Here is a 24,852-nt window from a genome sequence, read left to right as displayed (position 1 = left end):
GCGAAGAAATGCGGAATCGCGCGTGTGACACGTCTACAGCAACACTTGTCAGGAGGATAGGTCACTAAGCCCAGTTGCGGCGGTGAAAGAACTTCATCAAGGAGGGAGCTCACGAACAGATCACAGCTAACGAGAGGTAGGTTTTTAGCGACTGTGATTTATTCTGCGAGCGGAACCTTTCGATAAAACAGTTGATCCATTTTGGTTTGGTCGTACATGTATAGCCCCTGCTGTGTGCATAATGTGGGTCCCTCATAAGAACTTACCGACTATCAATTTGAATTGAGTTATATATGTAACCGGCTGTAACAAAATGTTCACTTGACTTTTTCCATGGCCAAGCCCACAGTGTTAATGAATGGAGTCTGGCGACGGAGAGGAAAATATTTTGACTTACTTTGCACGTGTATGCGAGCGTATATGTAAGCGTATGTACGTATGCAGTGTTCGTGTAAAGTGTCATACAACTCTTGGGTTTGAGTATGATATCGAGAATTTGTATTAGCTTATTAATTACGCTTAAGACTAAAGAGCATGTTTTATTTGGGCGATTAGTGTTGAGTGGTGTTAACTATAAATTAAATCCATTACTTGGTTTTAGTGCCACAGTGTAAAAGTTGCAAACTATCACTGATCGGAGTACAAGCCGATTTTTGTAATGTTATAATTGTGATATCCATCTGGGATCATCCCTTAGGGATCTAGTGTTGGCCCCCAACTATTTTATTAATGACCTCCCCTCATGTCATTTTGTTATATTGTATGCAGATAACACTTATCTTACCTCAGCTGCAGAATTCCTTGAATTTAAAATCAATGATGAATTGATGTTAACTGTTTATGGTTAAAAGCAATTATTTATCAATAATGTACCACTAATTTTGTAATTTATGCAGATGACACTTACCTTAGTTCAGCTGCAGAAGACCCAGGCATCCTTGAATTTAAAAATTATCCATGATAACATGAATTTAATTGATTTATGGCTAAAAGCAATTTTGTCAATAATGTACCATAGACCTGCATTTTCAATGAGCACAATTCTTAAGAAGAACATAATTTTTGTGTATACTATAAATAAAGATTATTTGAATGTGAAAGTATATTATGTATTTTGAACCTGGAGAAAGAGGAGAAACATGTGTATAGTATATTGATGGTTTATCAGCTTCAAAATAGTTTCATTTTGAAAGTCACCTGCTCTTGATTACCCTTTGTTTCTGGCAAATGCAACCAAATAGCCTGTGTTACATCCACCCTTCCTAAAAAGAGAAAGAGAGAGAGAGAGAGCATCTGTGTGTTACCTTTCATAATCATGTTCCTTGCATGAATTTTTCAGGCATTTTAAAACCATTTCGGTGTTGCAACAGCTGACATGACACAAGGAGACAATGTAGGACATTACTCTCTACACATGATCTTTGCATGAGACAGTTCATGACCTTTGAACGTTCACAGATTAAAAAACAGACAACTTGCAAAATAATTTTAACACGATTTCCATGAAATGCTGATAATTTACTTGATTAATCTTACTTTTCAACTTCAAATTCTAAATCTATATCTCACTCAGAAAGTGTTACAAATTTCCTTTGTGTTCCCAGCCAACACCAATACAACACAAAACGCTAATTTCCAACAATTCACCACCATTACCCTTAAACTGCAAACAATCGATCAACCAATGACATCATTTTCTACACATTCCAGGAGAAGTCACATGATCTTGGACATGATTATCAGCAGTAACCCACAGATCCATCTCTTTGACTTTTTTTTTTTCACGGGGTGGGAGGGGGAGGGGGTGCAGCTGTGACACAGGCTTTTGGCCAAGCTTTTTTGGTAAATACGTATTGACAGTGATCTTTGTTTGTGCATCTCGATCTACAAACATGCACTAAATAAAAGCGTCACCAGAATGCAGCCATCTTGGCCTCACACTTGGTCTATGACTCATATATCTGACTTAACTGGAGCCTTGAGATAATTTCGCTATGGTCAATATGAACATGAAATACAGTAGTCATTTTCAAAAACTGGAAAACTTTGAATCAAATTTATCATTTTAGGTGAACTTCAATTTGCTGGCAGCTTTTGTAGCTTTTTCATTTAGGGGTGAATCTTTAACTTTTGATAATCCTTAAATGAGATCTACTAGATAAATGTCATCTACATCAGTAGTCATTTTGTACCCCTCTGTTCTGTTTGTAAATTATGTTATCATAATGCTCTATTCATATTTTCTGAATTTTGAAAACTTTAGACCTAAAACTTCTATTATCGTTTGCTTTCTTCCAAAGCACATAACTTTGTCTTGATATGGCTGAGCAAAAAAGAATTATTGTAACTGGTGGCACTGGTCTTGTCGGAAAAGCTCTGGAGGAAGTGGTAGCAAAAGAGGAAAGCAGATCTGATGAAACTTGGATATTTCTGTCCTCTAAAGATGGAGACCTCTGGTAAGGTCTCAACTATAAATCTGTAACAAATGTCAAGCCCCAAGCAGATTAGTGATACTTTGGTTTCTATTTTTGAACATACAGTATGTTAAAAGGAACGTTTTACTTCAAGCCATTCCTTAAATTCCTCGTTTAAGGTGGTTGACCCCACAATGTATGCTGAGCACATTGTAAATACAGTTGAACCTGTATATACATGTAACAGCCACCCACTGGACTTGAGGAACTGGCCATTCAATACAGGTGGCCGCTTAATACAGGATCACTGAAAATACTCACTGGGTGTTGTCTAATGTCAGTTTTAATGGCGTGTCTACAAAAACACTTCATGCAAGGAAACAATAGGACAATCAACACATACACAACTTAATACAGGTAAAAACGACAAAGAAAGACAAACATAGGACTGCTACAGGGTGGCTGCAGCTGCTTAATAGAGGTGGCCACCTAATAGGGTAACAAATACAGCGTTTGCATGAGCGAAAAATCAGGACTTTGAGAACTGGCCACTTAGTAGAGGGTGGCCGTGTAATACTTGGCCTTTATATACAGGTTTGACTGTAACACTCATTTGAGTTATTTACACATGTGGCACAATAATTGTTCACAATAATTATTGTTGTGAAGGACAGGAGACTGAAAATAATTGTATTTTTGTTATTACTTGGTAGTTAAGTAATAAAAAATCCAGAAGGATGCTTTCTGCCAAATTTGGTACCTTTTTTTTCATCAATAGTTAAATGATAACCTTTTTTGTGCTTTTATTTTTTAGCGATGCAGCTGCAACTAAAGCAATTTTTGACAAACACAAGCCAACCCATGTTATTCACTTGGCAGCTTTGGTTGGTGGTCTCTTTAAGAACCTCAAATATAATCTGGATTTTTGGGTATGTAGGGCAGTTTTCATCGTAACTTATACTTGGCATGTTTGAGAAATTCTCTTCAACCCCTTACCCTGCCTTTACCCTGTTGCACGCCTTTAGTAATGTCAATATCAAGAATCTTCTTGAAACTACACTGTAAGATCCTCTGGATTTGCTACCAACATTAATCCTAGACCTTGGTTCAACAGTTTTAATCAGGTGATTGACAAATCATTTGCCTTCCTACCTCCTACTTTATCATTTCCTCTGTTTTTGTTTGCAGCGGATGAATACGCAGATAAATGATAATGTTCTTAACAATTGTCACCTGAGTAAGGTGGGTACCCGTAGTACCTTAATATGCTTGTTTTTTGAGATGTCTTTGTGGGTGGCTGATCATATTACATTTAATGCTCAAGGTAATTTTTAGCTTTGAATTTACACCTACCCAAGGGAGTTGCTAGACTGTATTATTTCCAGCTAAATTTGCCATTCAGTTGCAGTGTAAAATCAAATCTCTGTAGGTGATCAATGTTACTGTCATAAGACTGTGTTGTTGTTGACTGCTTAGACTGTTACCACCAACAGGGCTACAACTAAAGGTTGTAATGCAAAACGCCTGTTTCAGCTGAGTATGCTTGATGTTTCCTTGATGTTACAGTTGAACTTACCTGTAGTTGATATAATTCACCCATAAAGTAACAGGTTTGTTACAGGTGTGAAGATCAAGGGTACCAGTGAATCAAAACTTAATGACAGTCCTGGGCCCAATGATTTGACCCACAAAACCAGTTTGTGCTGTATTTTTACAGTGAATTTAGTAGGAATTATTGTCAAAAAAGACTCCTCAGCTCCCTGTGACTTAATAACCTTCAAGTTTTGCATTCTTTTGCATTCTATTCTATTGTTTTGCATTCTGGGTCCTTATCCGACATGTAGTCTTTCTCCCTCCCCCCCCCCCCCCCCTAGAATTACAGGCCCAACACTGCATGGTGCAAAGTTCCGTTGATAAGTACCTCTCACTATATTTTAATCCAGGCACTAGTATATTGCAGGCCACCTTTTGGGTCAGTTAACTTGACAGTTTCCTAATAGTGAACCTATTTATGCCAGCTGTCTCTTGAGCAAAGTTTTAAATGTCAATGCTTGGAGCAGGATTTTCCAGAAGCCAAGCATGGGTCAACACATGCTAATGTTTTTCATTTGTTGAATGCAGGTGAAGAAATGCGTCTCTTGTCTCTCGACTTGCATTTTTCCAGACAAGACAACATATCCTATAGATGAAACAATGGTTCATAATGGACCTCCCCACACTTCTAACTTTGGCTATTCATATGCTAAACGTATGATTGATGTGCAAAACAGGTATGATAAATGTTCCGTGCATGACTCGCTTAGTTTATGGTTCATTTAAGCTGCAACTCTAATTTGTATTCAATTGCTAGAAGTTGAAAATTAAAGATCTTTCCAGTATTTTTCAAGTACTGTGCTTATACAGTGACTGCCAGTAATGATTCAATTTAGTCCTCTCCTTCCAATAAGCGACCCTTTTTCTAATCTGTCCCCCCAATCATGTTTCTGTTACTCTTAATTAGGGCCCCTATTTATTAATAACTAGTAGTAATCAAAGATTATGAGAGTGTATTCGACGCCGTCACTTTAATATATATACCTTAAGTGAATGGTTTCACTAGCTGACTTTGAACCTCTGTCTATTGCTAAAATCAACGTTTTGCATCAACAACCGAGGTTTTACAGACAGATATATCATGGTGTCAAAGTCCTTGCCAGTTTAAGGGGTCCCTGTATGAACTATGATTTGTTGATTCGTTGCGTGACAGCGCCAGTTTCCTTAGACTCAAATTTTGTGCTAAATATTCTCTCATTAACTGGTAATGTTTAAGCGTAAAACTTAATTTGAAAAAGTTTATTTTATATACATTATTCTAAGCTGGAAGCACAAATATAAGCAAACATTTGCAGTCATGTGCTCGTTTATTGTCAGCGTAAACAAACTCTGTGTGACTGGTTAGCGTATTTCCCATGATGAATAAAGTCAACAGTATTTACATAATTTGCCGTTCCTTGGTTCACTGGCACACTCTCATGGATCTTTTTACACCGATTCCAGAAATATTTGACCAGATAAAGACTGAGCTGCATGTATCTGTCACGACTGGAGCTAATCAACAAATGCAATCAAAATATAGCTGTTCCCACAATTAACATTCCAAAGCCAAGGCGATTCAAAGTCGTGTTTGGTAACGTACAAAATAAACCAGGAAAGTTCTCTCAGATTTCGATAAATGCTACCGTCGAAGCATTTATATTCACCAGTATCCAACGCTGAGAGCACAAAATAGCGAAGCCCACGGTGCCTGAATGGAAAGAAGTCAACGAAAGATCCGGTATAAAGGCTCGCATGGTCTGCTTACATGCTCGCATGTTCACCACATGTCTTATCACATGTCTTAGTATTAAACAGTACCAGTTTACTGGCCGTGACATGCCCCCAGCAAAAATCAAGTGGGGTGGCCATTTTGGTGTCCTTACAGGAATGTTGAGTTTTTCTGCTTATAACTGTGCACAGGAAACGCAACCCTGGAAAACCACAGGTCAAAATTAGGTTTGCGTTCATTGAACGCTATTACCTAAACCAACACGACAGTATTCCCATTACATAAGGAATATTATTATAATTGGTGCCCTTATTAAAACTAAAATAATTCAGTTAAAAAGCTAAAACATTCTGTCTATTCTGAAGCTAGCAGGCATGAATTTGCACATGATTAAATCAAAGTGATTTCTTTCAAATTTCTTTACATCAGAAAAACAGACTACCAGTAAATCTTTACCACTGACATTATTCCAACAGTTTAACAGCATTTTGAAAAAAACATTTGCTTCATGTTATTGGTGTGTAGAATAGGAAGGTGATAAGACAACCAAGACCATGTCAACTGGTCCTAAACTAAACAACTAGTCTTCTAGAGTCTCAACTGTTATTTTCATGTTAGCACACAATTCCTTCAAACAAATGATCTTTCCTTTGTTTCACACATTTAGATGTTAATATTGAAAAGGAAATATTACATGTAAGTGCTACACTCCTAGTAGACTCCCAAACCCCACTTGAGCTCCCAGGCACGAAATCAAACATTGCAGTATAAAAACCAAATTAATAAAGCTGTTTTTTGTTTTTTTTCACAGGGCATACCACCAGCAGTATCCTGATGGATGTATGTTTACCAGTGTTGTGCCGACCAATGTTTATGGAATGCATGATAACTTTCATCTGGAGGATTCCCATGTTCTTCCAGGATTGATTCATAAGGTTTACTTAGCACAGAGTGAGTTAAAAATGCCATAAGCATAACTTTGAGAAATTTGTACCAGATAGAAAAAGAAACAGATATCATAACTACATGTGTAAAATTTAGTTCCTGGTTTCAGGGCTGAGCTCTTGAAGTGCCTGTGTGCCACAGCTGACTAACTTTTGCCTTTGGGCAACTGGAAAAACTTAATTTCTTCATATAAGCTTAAGAGCTGGGTACCCATGATTCTGTGGGTAGGAACCTTTGGGCTCAGACTCATAATTTTTCTTAGACCACAGCCTTGGGTTTAACAACTTGAACCATGTTTTGAACAATGCATTTATTTGATTGATATTGTAGTGAAAGTCATTTGACTGCATGTTTGTTAATCAGTTGTTATTTAAAGGTGGTCTTTGTATGCCCAGTGGCAATTTGCATGTACATGCATTTATTAATGATAAAGAAAATCATTAACTTGTTTTCTTCACCACTTTTATTATTGTGTAGAGGAAGGCAAGCCCCTTGTAGTTTGGGGGACTGGTTCACCAAGAAGACAGTTCATCTACTCTAAGGTTAGTGGTAAATGAGATACTCTCTTGAAAGAGTACACTGTGTGCTGAGTGGTTGAGGTTTAGGGTAGAAAGAAAACCAACTTTTATGCACGCTAAGGTTGAATTTAATGTTTGCAATTTCATTGTGTGGTGCCATAAATATCCATACCCACCCTAAGGAGGGGTATAGGAAAGGGGCAGAGGGTCTGACTGTCAAAAACCAAAATTTTTAATGGAAAGTATGAAGCAGAACTGGAATTTCAAGAGATATGGGTGCAAACTAAAACTCCTCTGTGGCAGGAGGATGGCTTTTCAAGAGTTGAAGGTTACAACTGTCTAGAGTATATTCAGTGTATTATTCTATAATGATAGGAGGTAAACCACTCAAAGAAGGTTCTTGAACTGACTTCTTGCTTTACAGTCCATGAGTCTCTCTAGTACATTTCATGTACATGGCTTCCGTTTGTGATATCTCAATAAATAAATATCACTAATTAAAATCTTTCAAATCATTCTTCAAAATCACTCCTGTTCTTGAAGTAGCCTACCACGTAAACTTCCGAAAGTAACGGCCCTCGTTACCTTCAGAATTAGCAGCCTTTGGGGCTCGGGTTTTCAATTTAAATTTGAAGAAACGTTCCTTTTAATACGCTCCTGTCATACTAATTTTAATCAAAGTTTCCTATATTACGTTCTTGTTACTTGTTGAAAATTCTAAGGGTTTTGTTTTAGCACAGCGCAACGTTAACTGATGAAGCACGAATTGACATTTCACAACGCTTCGTAGGATAAGCAATACCTTCCCTTGTTGTAGATTGCTTTAAATCAAGTTACCATACGTAACGTTTTCCCGACTATTGATTGGAAAAATAAATATATTATTGAACCTGGGTCTCACTGTTTTCGGGGGGAGGGGGGAATGGGGCGGTTGGGTGTGGACTCACTACCTTTGGAGGGCTCGCTACTTCCGGGGGGGGGGGGTTTGCGACTTTGGGGATTTATTAGCGGCCACAAGGTTTTGACGTTACCTTCGGGAGATCACTTATTTTGGGGGGTCGTTACTTTCGGAAATTTAAGGTAGTTGTTTGAAAATGATTATGACAGTTGTAGAGTTATGATGATGTGATGAGTTATGAAAAATCGGATTCATTTTGTTATAAGTTTGTTGAAGAGCATCTTAACACAAATATATTGTGACAATCATCTAATGTTCTCCGTATTTCTATATATTGTCATCGAATATTCTTCTCTGTATTTCTAGGATCTTGCCAGGTTAATGATCTGGGTGCTGAGAGAGTACGATGAAGTCGATCCCATTATTCTGTCAGGTTAGCAAATTTTTCACTGAATTTTAGAACAGTTCTACGTGACTACCTTTGGTCATCTTTGCAGCCATTAGATAAAGTGCTTGCACATTGGATGACAGCAGTGAAATGACCGTGATACAATATCCTTGATGTACTGAACAATGTTCCTTGTAAATTAGTAAATGCGATACGGGGTGTCATAGATCTTTCAAGCACAGTGCTTGATTTAAACTCAACCTGCTCTTTCGTTTGCTTGTTTGCAGTTGGCGAGGAGGACGAGCTGTCTATAAAGGAAGCTGCAGAATTGGTTGTAGAAGGAATGCAATTTACAGGAGAACTGGAAGTATCCTTTGTTAATTGGATTTTCAAGGGGCTTCTATATGTTAGGGGAGGGCTTGTGATCGAGGTACATTTAAGAGGCGTCCTACTGGCACGCAACTGTGGTAACCTACTCAAATATTTCACTTTTAATTAAGTTTGCAACCTGATAGCTTAAACAAGTGCGAGTGAATCAAGTTGTCAAAATCAGTCAATTGTCAGGACTATGTCAACACTGATCAATCAGCGAAAGTTATAGTGAAAACATGTCTATCGAGAAATGTGACCGTACACGAGAAAACATACGTTAACACTCAGTTATCCGTTAAACGGTTAAAAGCTAACGGATAATTAACGGACAGTTAACGGCCTCCAAATCGTTCTAACGCTTTGTTCTAACGTTGTAACGGCTAACAAGTTTTGCCTAACGACGCATTACAGCGTTCTAACGTTTTGCACTAACGGTCTAACGGCTAACTAATTCTGCCTAAACGTCAGTGAAAGCATTCTAGAGTGGATTTTCAAGCATAGGTTGGTTACACCATATTTTGACCGAGGCTGCGCCGGACAATTCCACGGTACATAATTACACTCCTAGCACAGAGAGTGAAGAAAGAGTGAAGTGCCTTGTTGAAAGCAGTACGTTTGAGTCACATTGTGCGATTTAATGAGAATTCTTGACACATTTTAAGTATGACACTAACAAGTCAGATGGCCAGTTCAAGAAAACTGCAAGTAACGCAAAACTGAGGAAGTACCGGCCAGATTTCAAGTTCACTGACCCCAAGATAGGTAATAAAACAGTTTGCTATTAAAATTGAGCATGTTGTCTTATCTCTACATACACGTCAATCTTAAGAGTAAACAATAATCATGTCTTTGTGATACTGGTAATCAGAATGAAATTGGTCTTGTGAAACTATCAAGAAATTTCGTCCTTGTGCCCAACCAAGGGGCTTTTTAAACACGCTTGATTTTTCCAATTCTTCTTTTTTCAACCAGGACATATTAAAACCATCTTTCTCTTTTCACTGTGTACCTCACTTTTGACTCGTCTCGTTGTCATGGTGATTTGATATGCATTACGTTTCGTTAGTAACTTTCATAGCCTTGTCATTGTCATGACTAGGGCGGCTGTAACACAGGCTAATCTAGACTTGCGGTCAAAATTTTTTGCTGTTTTTGTCTCAGAGAGCATGCTCTTTATTAGTCATATTTATTCTTAAAAAGATTTGAAAAAGAAACACCCTTTCATTGGTGTACTAGAGTCGAATGTTCTAGAACGGAGCTGATGTTTTTGCTACGTTTTTCGTCTTCAGCTATCAAGGAAACTTGTGACTGGTTCTTGGCTAATTACGAGACGTGCCGGAAGTGAAGCATTCGTCAACCACAGGACTGCTTAGCAGGAAATTCACAAATGGGTCGCAAATAGGATGAAAGGAACTAGGAAATAATATCCAATTTTTGTTTACGACTTAGTTAGGCTACGAGTAGTCCCTCTTTCGCTTAGTCCGTCCTGCGTGACGTGAAGGAAAACTGCGAGAATAAAATGGCCGCGTTAAATCCTGGGGACAAGGAGCGCGCTCGCCTCCGGGATTTCACGGGGCCATTTTTTTCTCTCGGTTTTCTTTCACGTCACGCACGACGAACTAAGCGAAAGAGGGACTACTCGTAGTCTAAGACTAACTGTAAGGCTCTGTAAAAGCAAATAAAACCAGTTAAAGGCAAATAAAGCCAAATAAAACCAATTTTAGTGCCAGGAATTGTAATAAACTAAACGAAACGAAAGTAGTATTTTTTTTTTAAGCCTCGTCTGTCTGCCATCTCGTTTCCAGGATCTCTCTCTCTTTATCCCCAAGAGTGAGCGAGAGAGCCTGGGAACAAGTTTGGTCTGACTTTCCGCTTTGTTTTTTGAACCTGGGAGTGTCCAGAGACTGTGTAAGACCCAGCATGCCTCAGTAGGCGATGCCGGAGGACATTTGAATGATGCAACTCAAGAAGTCTCTGTCTTGCGTTTAGCACTACTTTTCATCCAAATGGCCTCGATTTTTTGCCTGCACCTGTTGGTTGTAAAGTTAATAATTATGCCCCACGGCACTAGAAGTTAAGAATTTGGGCTTTGAAATAATTTTAGGCAAGTGTTGTTTTGCGAGGCTTCAAAACGTCGAAGTTTCGAAGTAGATTCCCTAGTCAATATTTAACATGAATATTTTCGTAATATTGGAACACGGTGGAGGTAACTCACGACTGGTATTTATTTGGTAGATAGCAATAACGAAGATCCTTAAAGTTGGCAATAACATTGTAAGCACATTTTCTTCCGAGAAGTTTTGATCAGTCACAACCTCGTTTGTGTTATGATAATGTCACAGGCGTTACACGACATAATAATAGCATAGCATTTATTCAAGATGCAAACAACTTAGAAATACATACATAGATATATCTTGAAAAATAAAACAGGAGGTGACCCCAATAACGTTTTCTTCTGTCGCTCCTTGTCCCAAACCCTCTCCTCATTTTTTCTATCTACAAAGGTCTACATCCTAACGAGTTGAAGGGTCCTGCGCGTGTGGCGAGAAATATTTGAAGGATAATAAACACTATAGTCTCCATTTGACTTTTAACATAAGCTAAGATATTTGTCCTTGGACATTACCTGTTTCCCGAAGCTCACAGTTTTGCTCATGCTTTGCTATCGGAAAAGTGTTCGCTTCTCGGAACAGATAATGTCCGCGGACAAATATTCGAGCATATTTTTCGCGCCAAATGGAGGTTATTGCTTATATGACAGATTCATTAAATAGAAGCGAGCCAAATTCGGTTAAAAGTTGTAAAGAATCGTTATCTTCTGGAGTCCCTTGAACAAAGGAAGCATTCAGACTGAGACAGAAGAACGACACATACAATGGTCTCCGTAGCAGGGATCAAACGGGGGAGTGAGGGAGGGATCGAAGAACGTGGAGCAGGGGTGGGTCTAGGGATGGGCACAGGGTGTCCGCACCCACCGCACCCCCCCCCCCTTGAGATGTGCCGTTCTTCGTACTCGCTTTCAAAATTCGTTTACCTCACCAGTTAGTTACGCCATTCCTTAGTACTGCACCCCCTCCCCCTATGAAAAATCCTGGATCCGACCTTGGGGAGTGTTTTTTTGCCTCCCCTACCCCTTCGATTCCCCGTTTACGCCTCTATATATACAACGTTTAGACTCGCTGAAAGGTTTTAGTGCAAGTTTGCCGTCAAGAACATAAAATGATGTCCATTACTTGAACGAACTTACTCATATGAACAGCGAATGCTTCTAAAGGCTGGTTTCCATATGAACGCTACGTTCGCTTCGATCTTTGCTATCGCTCCAGACAAAATAAAGCGATTCTTACCACTATCGGTTTCGACAAGATAGAGCAAGAGTCTTCCTCAGCGATTGCTGTCTCAACGATCGTCGATAGCTGCGGTCGCTATCGAGAGTGGTTCTCAAATTAATGATCCGACAGCAATTGCTGCAGTTTTATGCGGCCATCGTAACAAGTCATATGGTTATCAGCCTTTATTTCCAGTAACAGTAACTTTATGCTAATTTCAATGGAAACCTCAAGGACGCAAAAGAATTTGCCTCGCTTCTGCGTGAAAGGTATTGTTATGAAAATGTCGTAAGTAACTAATTTGAGTAAACTCAGGATATAGAAGTGATATGCTTTTGTACCTGCCCAAGTTTTTGTTTTTAGTCACCTTACTGTTGCGATTACATTTTTGACATATTACGACGATTTGCGTAAAGAAAGTATTCGCAGGCCACCGACAGTCTTTTCTTCTTCATTTGTAAGTTTTGGATTATTCAAGCTGCCACGAATCTCAATACGATTCCTGACTCTCATGATCGATTGTACTGATTTAGACATCGTATTAGGAATATCCTGTTAGACGTTTCTTTAAGTTATTTGACTTAATATCAATGACAAGACTCGTAAATCTCAACAGAATTTTGTAATGGCGAATCACATAACGATATACATGGTGTTCGTTTCAAAACTTTGGGCCATCGAATTCTTCAAGTCCAACCCAACACTAACATCATAGGAACGCAAAGCGTGCAAAGTGCAATGCAATGTTGAAGGTTTTTTTAACGCCCTTAGGCAGTTTGCAACTGCCTAATTTGCCTGCATAACTGCGACGATCTGTCATGTCTTTATCCCGCAGTTCAGCTATGTGATGTTTCTTATATTTACTTGCACTTATGGACTCCGACAAATCAAGTCGCTATTCTTTGTTCTCGTTCCTCTTTGTGATTGGTTTTAGCTGACTAATTGTGTCTGGTAACAGTACTGAGAGTTCAAAGTGTTTTTCATAAACAATTTGTCACGAAATTAAACAAATAACGGACAGGAATCTCCCCATATCAAGTAGCGAGTCGAGAAGCTTGATCTATTGTCTGGTAGACCTTCGTTGATTCATACAACTCCGTTATGAAGTTCATCTTCCTGCTCCTGTAAGTACTTGTGATTTCAAATTCTAACGTTCTTTTGTCAATCGTGTAAAACAAAGACCACGTATTTTACTGTTAAGAACTAGTCCTAATAATCGCTTACTCATTTTACGAGCTATGCTATCTCTAAACCTTTGCAAACTACTGCGAGATGTTTTCACGGTAGCTGTGAAGCTGTGCGGACTTAACTTCTGAGTTAAAATTACAACTAAGAGGTTCCGTGGATGTAGAAATTTGCGACCTGGTTTGATTTTTTCCGGCATTAAAAGAAACAAAAATAAAATGACAAGAGACAAATCTCATTGAACAATAAAATATTGAATGACCAAAATGGATAGCCAGTTGACTTGTATGGTCGAAGAAAAATCCAGTTTTGTCAGCGATTTTTACATACAGAGTTTTGTTATTCTCTAAAAATTAAAGTGCTGTTTCTGGCCGAGTGCAAATTTCAAAATATCAATTTACTGGTCAGTTTCTAGTCGGAATTTTTTGGGCGATCAGGGAAACCTTTGCTTTCATCTTGTCTTGCAATGGAACAAACGTTTCAATACCATGTAAAAATAGAACATAATTCTTACTTATTTGGTTTTAATAAATTCAATTAAAATTGAGAATGCCTAAACTCAGGATACATTTTTTTTTTATATCAGAAAACGTTTTGACATTTCGTCGTGTAGTTTACCCAAAGCAATTGTGTTCCAGACATAGCATACGACAAAGTTCGTCTGACCTTTCAGCCTGGGATTTTGTTAATTATTACATCTATTACTTTTTTTTCCAGGCTCGTTTGTGCGACCTACATTAACTACTAGAAATTTTAGTTTTCATTCGGTTTAAACTTATTTAGCTTGAGTCTCATTAAGACAGTTAACGGTAAAAAACATGTATTCTTCCGTCACTCAGGTTGCCAGATCGCTCACTCATGTCTCGGGATCACTTCACTAAAGATTGGTCGTGAATTTCACTTTCAATCAGTTATTTTTGTCCGAACAAGATGATTTTCATTTTTAACACTGCCATAACGGGTAAAACGTAATAGTTGGCTTTGTTTTTGTAATCTGCAGGTTATTTGCGCATGCACCAGTAAAGAAAAGAAAAACAAAACCATCTTAGTCCGATGAAAAAACTAGTTTTGGTTCAAATGGCAATATAATGTCATTAAAACTAGTCAAGAGAATGGAGAAACATCGTGAAAGGCCAGGAAATTTTCTCGTTTTGTAATTAGGGTATAAAATTGCAGTCGATATTTCTTGGAGTGAGTCACGGAAATTGTCATGACTCGTATAATTCAAATGGCCAAAAAGTATAAATACAAGCCGGTACCATACTAAGCCTTTAAACAAGAGAACTGGTGGATAGCTCAAGGTTCAGGAAAATAGGTCGGCAATATGTACATGTTTCTACTGCAGGCGCTTAATTGGAAGCACGACTGGGCTCCAATTTAACGGATGATGGAGAAGTTTCTTGTACTGGTGTTTTAGTGCCATTCCGAAAGGGCAGATGCGCGGCGCTTATTTGTGCAAGCTCAAGAGAGAGGGCAATTGATTTAACTGATTTATAGCATAAATCGTTCAACTAGCTTTAGAGTAATGCTTTTGTTTATTTCTCAGATATGGCGCAGCCATTGCGTGGAGTGATACTCACTTAACACATTCGCCCAATGAGGTCGATTCCGACATCAAAAGTCAACAATCAGTTCGTGTGAAAAGGACTTTTTTGAAGGATATCATCACACAAAATGGAACAAAGCCAGAAAAATCACCAAACGATGGAGACAGTAAGTTACTTATATTATTGCTAGTCACTGAGCCCGGCGAAAACCAGTGAAAATCAGCCAATCAGCAGCTGTCAGGGTAACCTTCCTGTTATCCAACGATATCAAGTCGCTAACCTGATATCCTGCCATGTCATGGGCCGAGAGAAAAAAATCAAAATCTTCGCGTTATTGATGGATTTTTCCGACCAACAATTTTCAAAACTTACAGCTAAACGTTAGCAGTAAATTATGTCGAGGGATAAAGTCATTTGTCTAAACCGACCAAATCATGTTTTATGCGAAACAGTTTGTGCTTTTGGGTTGTCATGAGCTTACGCTTGCGATCAACATTGCACTGTCTAAATCGACCTTAAGAGGATGCTGCGCGACTGCACAATAAACTATACAAGCTGAAAAAAGATTTTTGATGGGATTTTCTTTTGCCACTCCTTTTAGACCAAAAACTACAGTAGCAAATTAGTACCTGAGCTGTTTCTCTCACTCGCTAGTCCAGAGGTCAATGAATTATTGACAATTAGGGAACTTGTGATAGTTGACTTTTAACAAGCTTTAATATGTATTCCTTAGATCCAGTGGAACCCAACCTGATTGACGATTCAAACAATGTTACGAAAGCTGCTGCAGGTGGCTTTTGTTAGATACATATGTATTGATCTGTAATATTTATTTTGCATGAGCCGCCATTTAGCCAAGAGCATGTACTTGAGGCGGCAACATGCTTGCCTTTTCTACACCGTGTCCATTGAGGTTACCAAGCAATGACTATGTCATAACATCACCACAAGTACATTTGACGTGCCTATCTCAGCGCGTCCTTAATTCTCCGCACACTCTACCGATTAGCATTAATGCAAGGGGGAGTTACAATGCATGCTCCAAAGGTCGTCACTAGCATGCTATATGTTCGTGATTTTGGGATTAACAGTTTTTTCATTGTCGAAAAAATAACTACTTCAACATAAGTATAATACCTGTTGTTATAAATGTATTCCATTTTTTGTTGCTTTGAAGCTTCGGACAACGGATTTACGGTGGGACATCTTCATATCAGTGGTAAGTAATCTTCATGTTCTTTCTTTGGATACATTTAATGTGTTAATCATCTTTACATAAGAGCGTGCGAAGGAAAATGTCAGTTATCTGTATTATCCTTAGTTGCAGTCTGTTCTTCACTTAGTTCAATATTCATTGCGCTACTTTAGCGTTAAGAACAAGTTCAAAGTATCACTACAATCAACGGAAGACCAGAGAAGTTCCACCAAAACGTATTTTTTCCAAAGTAGTTTTGTAGTGTGTGTGTACGTTTTCGTTTGGTTTCTGCTCACGCCATGTAGTTACTATCGAGACTTTTTGTTCATATTGTTTTACTGGTGGTGAGGTTAGTGGTTCAGTCAGTTGTACAGTGTTTAAAAAGGAATCGCGAAGCTCCTGACTCGATCAACCTTTCCCTTTCGCAGGTCTTGGACCGGCAAAGCCACGATTAAGCAACATCTGCACGAGCAAAAGTGAGTCTAATTGAGCGATTTCAGATAACTGTCATGAATGTTGTCAATAAAATATAGCTTGGACAGCATATTCTCAATAATTTCAGGTATACGAGTTTGGGAACCAATTATAAGACTGGACCCCAATTCCAACCGAGACCCAGCGCCTCATAGTTAAAAACTACTTTTGTCCACAGCCGCCTGGACCAGTGGGAAATTTCCAGAAGTGTAGCTGCTCTTGTAAGCTTGCAATTCTCTTCATTGTTAGCAGCTGTTATTGTTTTAGGGCTAGGGGGCATTGTTTCTGTTGTTTGTTCTATTGTCCTCTCAGAGCGTAGTAAGCCATTCATGTGAGACCTTACGAGAGCTGCTACATCACCTGAAATTTCAGTGTTAAGAAGATGATTAACCGTCTGTTGTTTCTGTGTTCAGAAGTTCAATACTGATTTTGCGTTCTTGCTTACAGATTGGCGTCAGAACGTAAACTTCGTACATCTATGTATCACTTTCCGAGGTAAGTCAAAATTTAATCCTCGCTCTCTGTCTGTGTAGCTGTTCTATTAAAAAAGAGCTCGTTTGTGGTAAACAACGAACAAGGTTTGTTCAGACATATTGCATTTAAGGTGAGTACTCTTTCATTCAACGTAGGTAAGTTTAAGATACGTTTGCAGCAGAATTACCAGTAACATTACGTATAAGCTCGTACACATGAGTTACTTGCCCTTCTGAATTTGCTAAGCTACCTTCGTCGCTACGTCACTTTAAAAGTAACTTGTACAAATTTCTCAAAACGCTTGTGATACTAATGTACTCATGCCACGATATTTGAAGTCATTTATCTAATCTACAAAATCACTTTCAACTTCAAGAACGTTTCTCTGCGGTACACAAGCACTAAAGACTTCAGAATGAACAGAAATTAAACAAAAGCCCTCCATCGTGTAGGTTCTTTAATTCGTAACTTCACACGGTTCCATACCACTAATCCAGTGGCTTATACTTCCTGAAAGGTTCCCGCGCGCGCGCACGTAGCAGAGCGCAGCGAAGACGTCAACGCTGGCGACGACGATTACGACGACGTCATCGAAGACTTAGACGGCGTTATGTACGCCGACGCAAGCGAGCTGTGTTACTTTTCAAGTACCGCCGACGTTGGAGGCCCATTGTCAAGTGGCGGGGTGGATACAGACTGCGTTACCATCGTCGATGGATAACCTTCCGGTAAGAAAAATCTTTTTTTGAGGGAAATTTCGATTACTTGAAAAAAATTACCTGGCAATAATTACTTTGGTGAATTGCAAGAGGTGCACGGGCACTGCAAAAAAAAACAAAACAAATAAACAAACAAGCAAACAAAAAAACAAAACAAAACAAACAAAAAAAATAAAACGGAAATTCAGATGGCCAATTTTTAAGTAGCAGTTTGAGTGCCGTCAATTAAAATTTCATCATCGTCTCCTTTGACTTCTTAGTCAAAACTTCACCGTTGCAACTCTAGATTTTCTCGAATTCCAAACAGATATCGAAGAGGCAGGAACTTCCGAGTGATGTACCATGGAAAACGACGCCTTATACGTCGAATCGCACGGCGTTTCAAGATCCGCTTAGGCCACAGACGATGGTCGTTTATTAGAAGGCGCCGCGGAAGGCTTGTGGTGCGCAGTAGAGGACGCTACAGGCGTATCAAGTTAACGGGAAGACGTCTTAAGATACGTTACGGTAGGAGGTGGAAGGCGGTTAGGAGGAAACCTCCACGAGGAAGAAGGTCAAAGAGATTATGGAGGCGTAGACGGAGGCGACGACGAAGGCGACGGCGACGACGACGTGTAAGACGGTGGCGCCGTAGATACCGACGACGCATGCGACGAATAAGACGACGTAACGTTCTTCGTTTTAGATACGGCCGCAGATGGATCCCAGTTTACCGCCGCGGTAGACACTTAAGAGCTCGAATCAGACGTAAATGGAGGAGAGTTATGTAAGTTGAACAGTTGATGTATGCCCAGGAGATGCTTGTTAACTCGATCGATTATTTTAATGTGTTCTCGGGCGGGACTCGAGCCTATGGCTCTTCTGAGAAAAAGAAAAGAAGCCCTTAGTAAAAACTTGTGCAAGTTGAAATTCCAAATTGTATGTGTGGTATACTATGATAGAGTACCAGTTGTTTGTAAATATAAAATGTTCCTTGCATGTTGAAGTCTTGTGATCGACTTTTAGGTACCGCAATGCTAGGATTGGAATCCTAAATGGAAGAAGATGGCGATGGTTGCGTAGACAACCAATAAAAATTCGCTTTAGTCGACGCTGGCGATTACTGCGATATTACCGCGGCAAATCTCGTATCCGATTTAGAAATAGAGGGCGGTTGCTGCGCGTAATACGCGGCAGAGTGAGGATTTTTAACAAAGGACGTTGGAGAAGACCCCGAACACGTCGCATCATACGAAGAAGAAAACGAAGGCGCAGACGAAGAAGGTCACGCCGAAGAAAGAGAAGAATGAGACGACGGCGACGACGACGGAGACGAGGCAAAAGGCGTGGAAGACGTAGATGCGTGATGCGTGTGTGGTTCAGAGGACGATTCAGAAAGATATACAGAAGAAGAAGGCGGCTTGTTATGCGTTACAGACGTCGATTAAGGACAGTCAGGTAAGGTTTCTAGTCGCTCCGTTGACCTGACTATGGGTGTCGAACATTACACGGAAACACACTTCACAGTTTTATTTGCCTAAACCTTTGCGTCCTTCTATTCCCCCTCCCCTCCCTCGGGACAGGTGCATCAAAAAGGAAGGCCTTTTTCACGTATATGCTGCAAAGTATAAATAACCAACCGCATAGTTTGTTTGTCTTAGGTATCGTAATCGGAAAGGAACGATCGTATTGCGCTACCGAAAACGATGGCACTATCTCAAGCGCACACAATTCCTGGTAAAGCATGAGTGGCGTCGTACCAGACGATACAGAGGCAAGATCCGAGTCTTTGTAGCAGGACGATACCGGCTAATCAGGTTCAGGCGCGGAAGGCCAGCGTATCGTGTAGGGCGGAGGTGGAGACGAATCTCTTACAGATACCGAAATGGACGAAGAAGCCGTCGCCAGCGCCGCCGACGCTTCAGGCGAAAGAAGCGACGCATTCGGCGATACAGACGACGAAACAGACGCAGAATCAGACGTTTACGGCGATACAGACGTCGCAACAGCCCGTTCAAGATCTATTACCGCGGTAAGGCAAGAAAGATCTTCAAGTGGAAAGGTAGATTAACATTCCGCCTCGGAGGACGGCGAAGGAGAATCAGGTGACGGAAAAGCTAAATTAGCATTATTTTCCTTACTCTCGTAACCTGATGAATGCTTGGTTATTAATTTTTTAAGGAGAAATTAGTTGCTTATGAAAACGTGTTCCTAAACACTTGGTGGAGATCACCGCTTCGTTATACGATACCAAATTAGCATCTGAGGCTTGGGATACTTTGTTAAATGTAAAGTTTACAATACCGTTGACTTTAAACCTTGTAAAATTCGCTTTTATAACGTAATATAAGTTTAGTTTTCTATGAGAAGATTTGATACTACGTTTAAATGACAGTGGCAAAGGTAAGTAACGTCTAGCGTGTAATTAGCTGTTATTTTTATTCGTGGTGGCGGAAGAAAAAAATAAGGAACAAGTGGACCGCATGTGAAACCATTTTAAAAGGTTATAGACCTTTATAGTGTATGTTGTACATGGGTTTTACTCTTGTTAAGCACACCTTGTTAAATCTATGGCTGATCTATCTTTATTTCATTTGACAGGTACAAAAATGGAAGGTTCCATTATTTTTACAGAAGGGCTTGGCGACGGGTGCCAAAGAGGAGATATCGGCTCTTTGCCCGCGTGAGGAGAAGATGGCGGAAGATAGTAAACCGCAGACGAAGACCTGTGGTTCGTGTAGGCGGAAGATACTCCGGAATCCGCATCACGTCCAAAAGGATCTTTATTCGTAGAGGACGGCGTTGGCTACGCCTCAAACGACGCAGACGTGTAAGACGGAGAAGGCAGCCTTGGCGACACGGAAGGCGGACCTGGCGAAGACGTCATGCTGTTATGCGTTTAAGGGTTGGAAGAATATGGAGAAAAGTCTACCAGAGGCGTGGAAAATTCTTTTTCCGCTATGGACGCAAATCCTATAGATTACAGTAAGAAAAAGCTTTGTACAAGTTTCTGAATTGTTGTTAGCTTCGTGACCATGTGTTAAAGGCTCGAATCTATCAAAACAGGGGTGATTTGCATGGACAAATCTGCCGCTTATAAAAGATCTCTCGTGATTTGACTGGTATGAAATCCTTTCTGATTACTTGTTTGTACTTTCCGATTGGTTCTAGTGTCTTTTATTGAGGATCTAGTGATTGGCTCTTTTCATTTGCTTTTTTGGTGTTGTTTGATCTCAAATTGAAATGGAATCTCGCTGCTTGTACTTTCGATTTTCTCTTTGGTAGAATCAGACGGGGTGTAGTCAGCTACCGGCATGGAAGAAGATGGCACCGCGTTAGGAACGTTCGAAGGAAACTCCGAATTCGCGTGAAGGGATGTTACAGACATGTAGTTAGAGTACGCAAGGCCCTTCGTATTGTTTACAAGAGGAGAACGAGACCAATTCGATTCCTATACGGCAAATTAAGATTCTTTTACAAGAAACGGTGGAGACGCCTCTCAACGCGCCGTGCTCGTCTTGCCAAGAGAAGACGAAAGCGGAGGAGGTTATTACGGTTCTGGAGGCGGTTTAGGCGCAGGAAGCAAAGACGCAGACGCAGATACGGACTACGCAATGGCAGGATTGTTTTCAAATATGGTGGAAGATTCAGAAGAGTTCGAAGGAAGGGCGGGCGACTAAGGTTCCGTGTTGGTACCAAGAACTATGGCCTTAGGTAAGTGACTATTATCATAATAGTAGTTGCTAAACCAATCAAAAGGGCATCACTTTGATCAGTCATTACAAAATTATCAAGCACAAAGTTGAAGAGAATAAAGCAAGTCCTCTTGACTTGATTTTGACTTGATTATTCGCTTCTAAGTTTACAAAACTAATAGATAATCACCAATAAATTGTGGAAAGGGAATTGAGGTAAGAAGCTCTTTCTACTATAGGCTAGCTCTTTGTCGCCACTTGTCAAAAACCAACATTTCTTACCAGCAAGCAGAATTAAATCAAGCGTTTACCTGGACTGAAACAAAAGTTGAAATAAAACTGCTGTCGAAAGATAATTACAAGCAGTGCAGTGTGAAATCTGTAGTATGAAGAAAGCTGTATGACCGCGCGATGCGGTTCCAGCCAACGAGGCCCACATTCCACGCTTGCTCATCGATGTTTAGAGCATCGGGCTAGATCACGGAGGGTCGTGAGTTTAAATCCTATCTGGAACTCGGATTTTTTTCCGAGTTTTTATTTCATGCTATCACTATCATTTAATACAACCGTTTGTTAAGTTTAACGTAATACAGGGGCTGTTCCTAGGGCGAACGTCTTAATTACGACTCGAGCTAGTAACGGCGAAACTCAAACTGAACCAAGTCCATTATCAAGTCAAACGCCATACCACTTGGCCAAATCTCACCATCTTGACAGCGGTCTTTAAAGTTCTTTCTTTGTTCATATTTATTTCCTAGGATCCGTGGCGGAAGAGTGTCAATACGCTACGGTATGAGGCCTTGGCGGTCAGTAAGACGTGTCACTCGGCGCTTGAAGCTGATCATTCGCGGCAAGCCGCATTGGATTTACCCTCGGCATGGACGCTTGATGGTGCACTACAAACGAAAAGGACGAAGAATTCACATTCGACGGGGACGGGCGAGGGTCTGGTACAGAAGAAAGTGGACAGGTTTCAGACGAGGCCGAACGACACACGTGAAGATGCGACTCAGGTATAGAGGCAGGTGGAGGTACGTCAAGAGTTGGCGCGGTAGATGGACTATACGCTATAGGAGCAAGAGAAGAAGGCTCACACTTCGAGGTCGTGGATTTGGAATCCGCATCAGAGGACGCTTGAAGTACGTGCCCGCTGGAGGAGGAACATTGCAGATACGTTACGGGAAAATGTGGAGACGGGTGAGGAAATGCTGTAACAAGCTGCGTGCTGTGTTACGCGGACGTCTTCGACGAATCCGGCTTCGGTACGGGAAAGCGAAGATGCAGGGAAGAAAGGGTTGGACAATGATACGAAAAAAATGGAGCGGCCCATTTGGTTTCCGAATACGAGGTATGTGGTGATATAAATTTATGAAATTTGCGATATTAACCGTGTCCAGTGGGAGATGTTTGCCTACTGGTTGTCTCCATTTAAGGTAGCTTTAGGCTCACAGGGGCTCTTGTTTAATAGCGTTGTCCATTTTATGGGAGATGTAAGCTTATTTGAGGCATCCCCCAGAGGACGGAGTCGGTGTATTAAAGGTGTTAAAGTATGGATTGTGTCTGTTTAGGGAATGTATCTTCTTATATGTTTTATGTTCCAGACTCTCCTGCTGCACAGTCTTCTAAACAACACGCAAATGAATCGCGCGTCTCCAACTTAGCTGACTCGAGTCCTCTGAACGAGACGTCGGCTATGTCAGACTCAGTTGCCTCCAGTCCACTGTCCAAGTCAATTGATCCCAGCTCATTCACCGATATAGCTTTGGTGAACGCGTCTAAATCCATCGACCCCAGTTCATTCACCAGCACATCAGCAGAGCGATACGTATATGACTCCCCTCCCACAGCCGCTGATCAGGAAACACGGGCGCTGTCAAAAGCCAGTGATCGCCATCGGAAGACTGGTGATAAGATGAACATGACTGACGATTTGTTCGACAATTGAAAGCGGAGTAATATTCTCAAGGAGGATATAATATTCATAGCTCTGTTTTGTTTTCGGGTCAACATTAACCAGTTTTGTTAGCAATTTTAAACTTGAAAGCCAATAAGGAAAATTGTAACTTATTTCAGTTACACCTGACCTAAAATGGTGCGCACCCAAAATTTAAAGGGACAGTTTCCTGGTTGATATATTATTTTTAACAAATATGGCAGGGAGCTTTCCATAAACTTGCTTTATTATACTGCAAAGAAAGAACGATTAAAAAAGAAGTGTCACGTGAAAAAAAGATGAAATTACCATTAAAAAGATTCAATTTTTCACGAGTACTTGCCTCTGTTCATGTGTCTCCAGTAGTCCAGAGAGAGCCACCTTTTATCTCTTGCAAGGGCCTCGCTTTTAAGAGGGACAGGTGACTCTGGGGAGGAAAATGTTTCAACAAATTACCGCGACATGCATCAATACATACTCGTAAAGCGTAGATGTCGTCTCCTTAAATAAGGCTATGGCAGTCTGATGTAAGGTCTGGAAGATTGGAACCAAGAATTCGTCAGAAACTTTTCTTTATTTATATCGTTGGTTTTCACTGTCATGCCATCAAAATAAATATCATAACCATGCAATAAACAAATTCAAGAATCTGGAATATGATAGATGATTGATATAATTTATAAACAACATCACCAAGATTTAGGTCTATGCCGTTTTTATTCTCGCTTTATTCGGAAAAGTGATTCACCCAAGTATGGAGACGGCATGCTGGTGCCCATTCAGCTGGGCACCAACATGGCCGCTTTAAAGTACGAGAAACATCTGTCATCGAGGTTTGCAAATCAAATGAAATCGAAAAGTTATTACTTTAGAGCTCCGACACATTGAAATTGGTGCTTCTTCTAGTACAAGAACTGTTCAGTGAGCAAAAACTTAGGCGATAACTCGTGTTTGGACTTACGCCGGAGAGCATCCTCAAGGCCGTTACTATAATCCATGTCTTGCAGCCTGGAAATTCAAGCGTGCTCTATTCGTTTCAAATTGAAGAAAAACGTTGTAAAACGTCAAGTTCTTAGAAGGTCTAGAAGTGCCAGGCTTTCCTAAATCGGTTCCAGACCTCGCACCAGCTGACCGCGTATCTAAAATTCAAAATGGCCGCCACAACACCGGCAGGTCACGATCGATGAAGGTAAGTTCATCATCTTTAGTTCATTTTCTAAACGGAAGTGAGGGTTTCTTTTGAATCGGCCTCAATGACGAATGCGTCTCTAAGTCCAGTTTAATTTGGAACCCTGAAAAAAGTTAGGAAAAGTCTTGATGCTGTTCTCCAGCTAATACTCTTGGAGATCTCCATGGTTCGATTTGATCAAGTGCTTGTTCCCGTTTGTTTAATTTGTTGTTTTTGAAAAAATGACACAGTCACTCGCTTCGGCGGCTGTGGATGGACTTGAAAGGCCTTTTTATAGAGAAGTTAATTGAA

The 24,852-nt window shown here is 40.2% G+C and overlaps 2 protein-coding genes across 4 annotated transcripts; both read left to right on the top strand.

Annotated features, from left to right (window-relative positions):
* Nucleotides 1-44: 44 nt before the first annotated feature.
* LOC145479173 (GDP-L-fucose synthase-like) lies at nt 45-10,597 on the top strand. Of its 3 annotated transcripts, none has more exons than XR_014048397.1 (12): nt 45-136; nt 2,301-2,456; nt 3,229-3,343; nt 3,603-3,656; nt 4,536-4,684; nt 6,530-6,669; nt 7,141-7,205; nt 8,446-8,512; nt 8,755-8,834; nt 9,502-9,601; nt 10,129-10,275; nt 10,470-10,597. XR_014048397.1 is itself a non-coding variant. In XM_081457450.1 (12 exons), the coding sequence occupies exons 3-12, from the start codon at nt 2,320-2,322 to the stop codon at nt 10,182-10,184; spliced, it is 963 nt and encodes a 320-aa protein (XP_081313576.1). In that variant the 5' UTR covers nt 46-136; nt 1,340-1,393; nt 2,301-2,319; the 3' UTR covers nt 10,185-10,597. The 3 variants fall into 3 exon arrangements, 2 of the variants coding, with proteins under 2 accessions (XP_081313575.1, XP_081313576.1); XM_081457450.1 differs by adding an exon at nt 1,340-1,393 and having other exon boundaries at nt 46-136; nt 10,129-10,597; XM_081457449.1 differs by having other exon boundaries at nt 10,129-10,597.
* Nucleotides 10,598-21,811: 11,214 nt separating this feature from the next.
* On the top strand, nt 21,812-23,507 carry LOC145469550 (uncharacterized). Its single transcript, XM_081453303.1, has 2 exons — nt 21,812-22,787; nt 23,041-23,507. The coding sequence occupies exons 1-2, from the start codon at nt 22,232-22,234 to the stop codon at nt 23,382-23,384; spliced, it is 900 nt and encodes a 299-aa protein (XP_081309429.1). The 5' UTR covers nt 21,812-22,231; the 3' UTR covers nt 23,385-23,507.
* Nucleotides 23,508-24,852: the final 1,345 nt, after the last annotated feature.

Source organism: Orbicella franksi, chromosome 2 (genome assembly GCF_964199315.1).
Source record: "Orbicella franksi chromosome 2, jaOrbFran1.1, whole genome shotgun sequence".
NCBI classification, from domain to species: domain Eukaryota; kingdom Metazoa; phylum Cnidaria; class Anthozoa; order Scleractinia; family Merulinidae; genus Orbicella; species Orbicella franksi.
This window is presented reverse-complemented; position numbering and strand designations above follow the sequence as displayed.

What these genes read in the sequence shown, in the direction of transcription:
- LOC145469550 (XM_081453303.1), top strand. Translation starts at nt 22,232, where the DNA reads ATGAGGCCTTGGCGGTCAGTAAGACGTGTCACTCGGCGCTTGAAGCTG. An exon ending in ATTTGGTTTCCGAATACGAG is followed by an intron (nt 22,788 to 23,040) that starts GTATGTGGTGAT and finishes TTTATGTTCCAG; the next exon opens with ACTCTCCTGCTGCACAGTCT.
- LOC145479173 (XM_081457449.1), top strand. Translation starts at nt 2,320, where the DNA reads ATGGCTGAGCAAAAAAGAATTATTGTAACTGGTGGCACTGGTCTTGTC. An exon ending in TAAGGTTTACTTAGCACAGA is followed by an intron (nt 6,670 to 7,140) that starts GTGAGTTAAAAA and finishes ATTATTGTGTAG; the next exon opens with AGGAAGGCAAGCCCCTTGTA. An exon ending in CGATCCCATTATTCTGTCAG is followed by an intron (nt 8,513 to 8,754) that starts GTTAGCAAATTT and finishes GCTTGTTTGCAG; the next exon opens with TTGGCGAGGAGGACGAGCTG.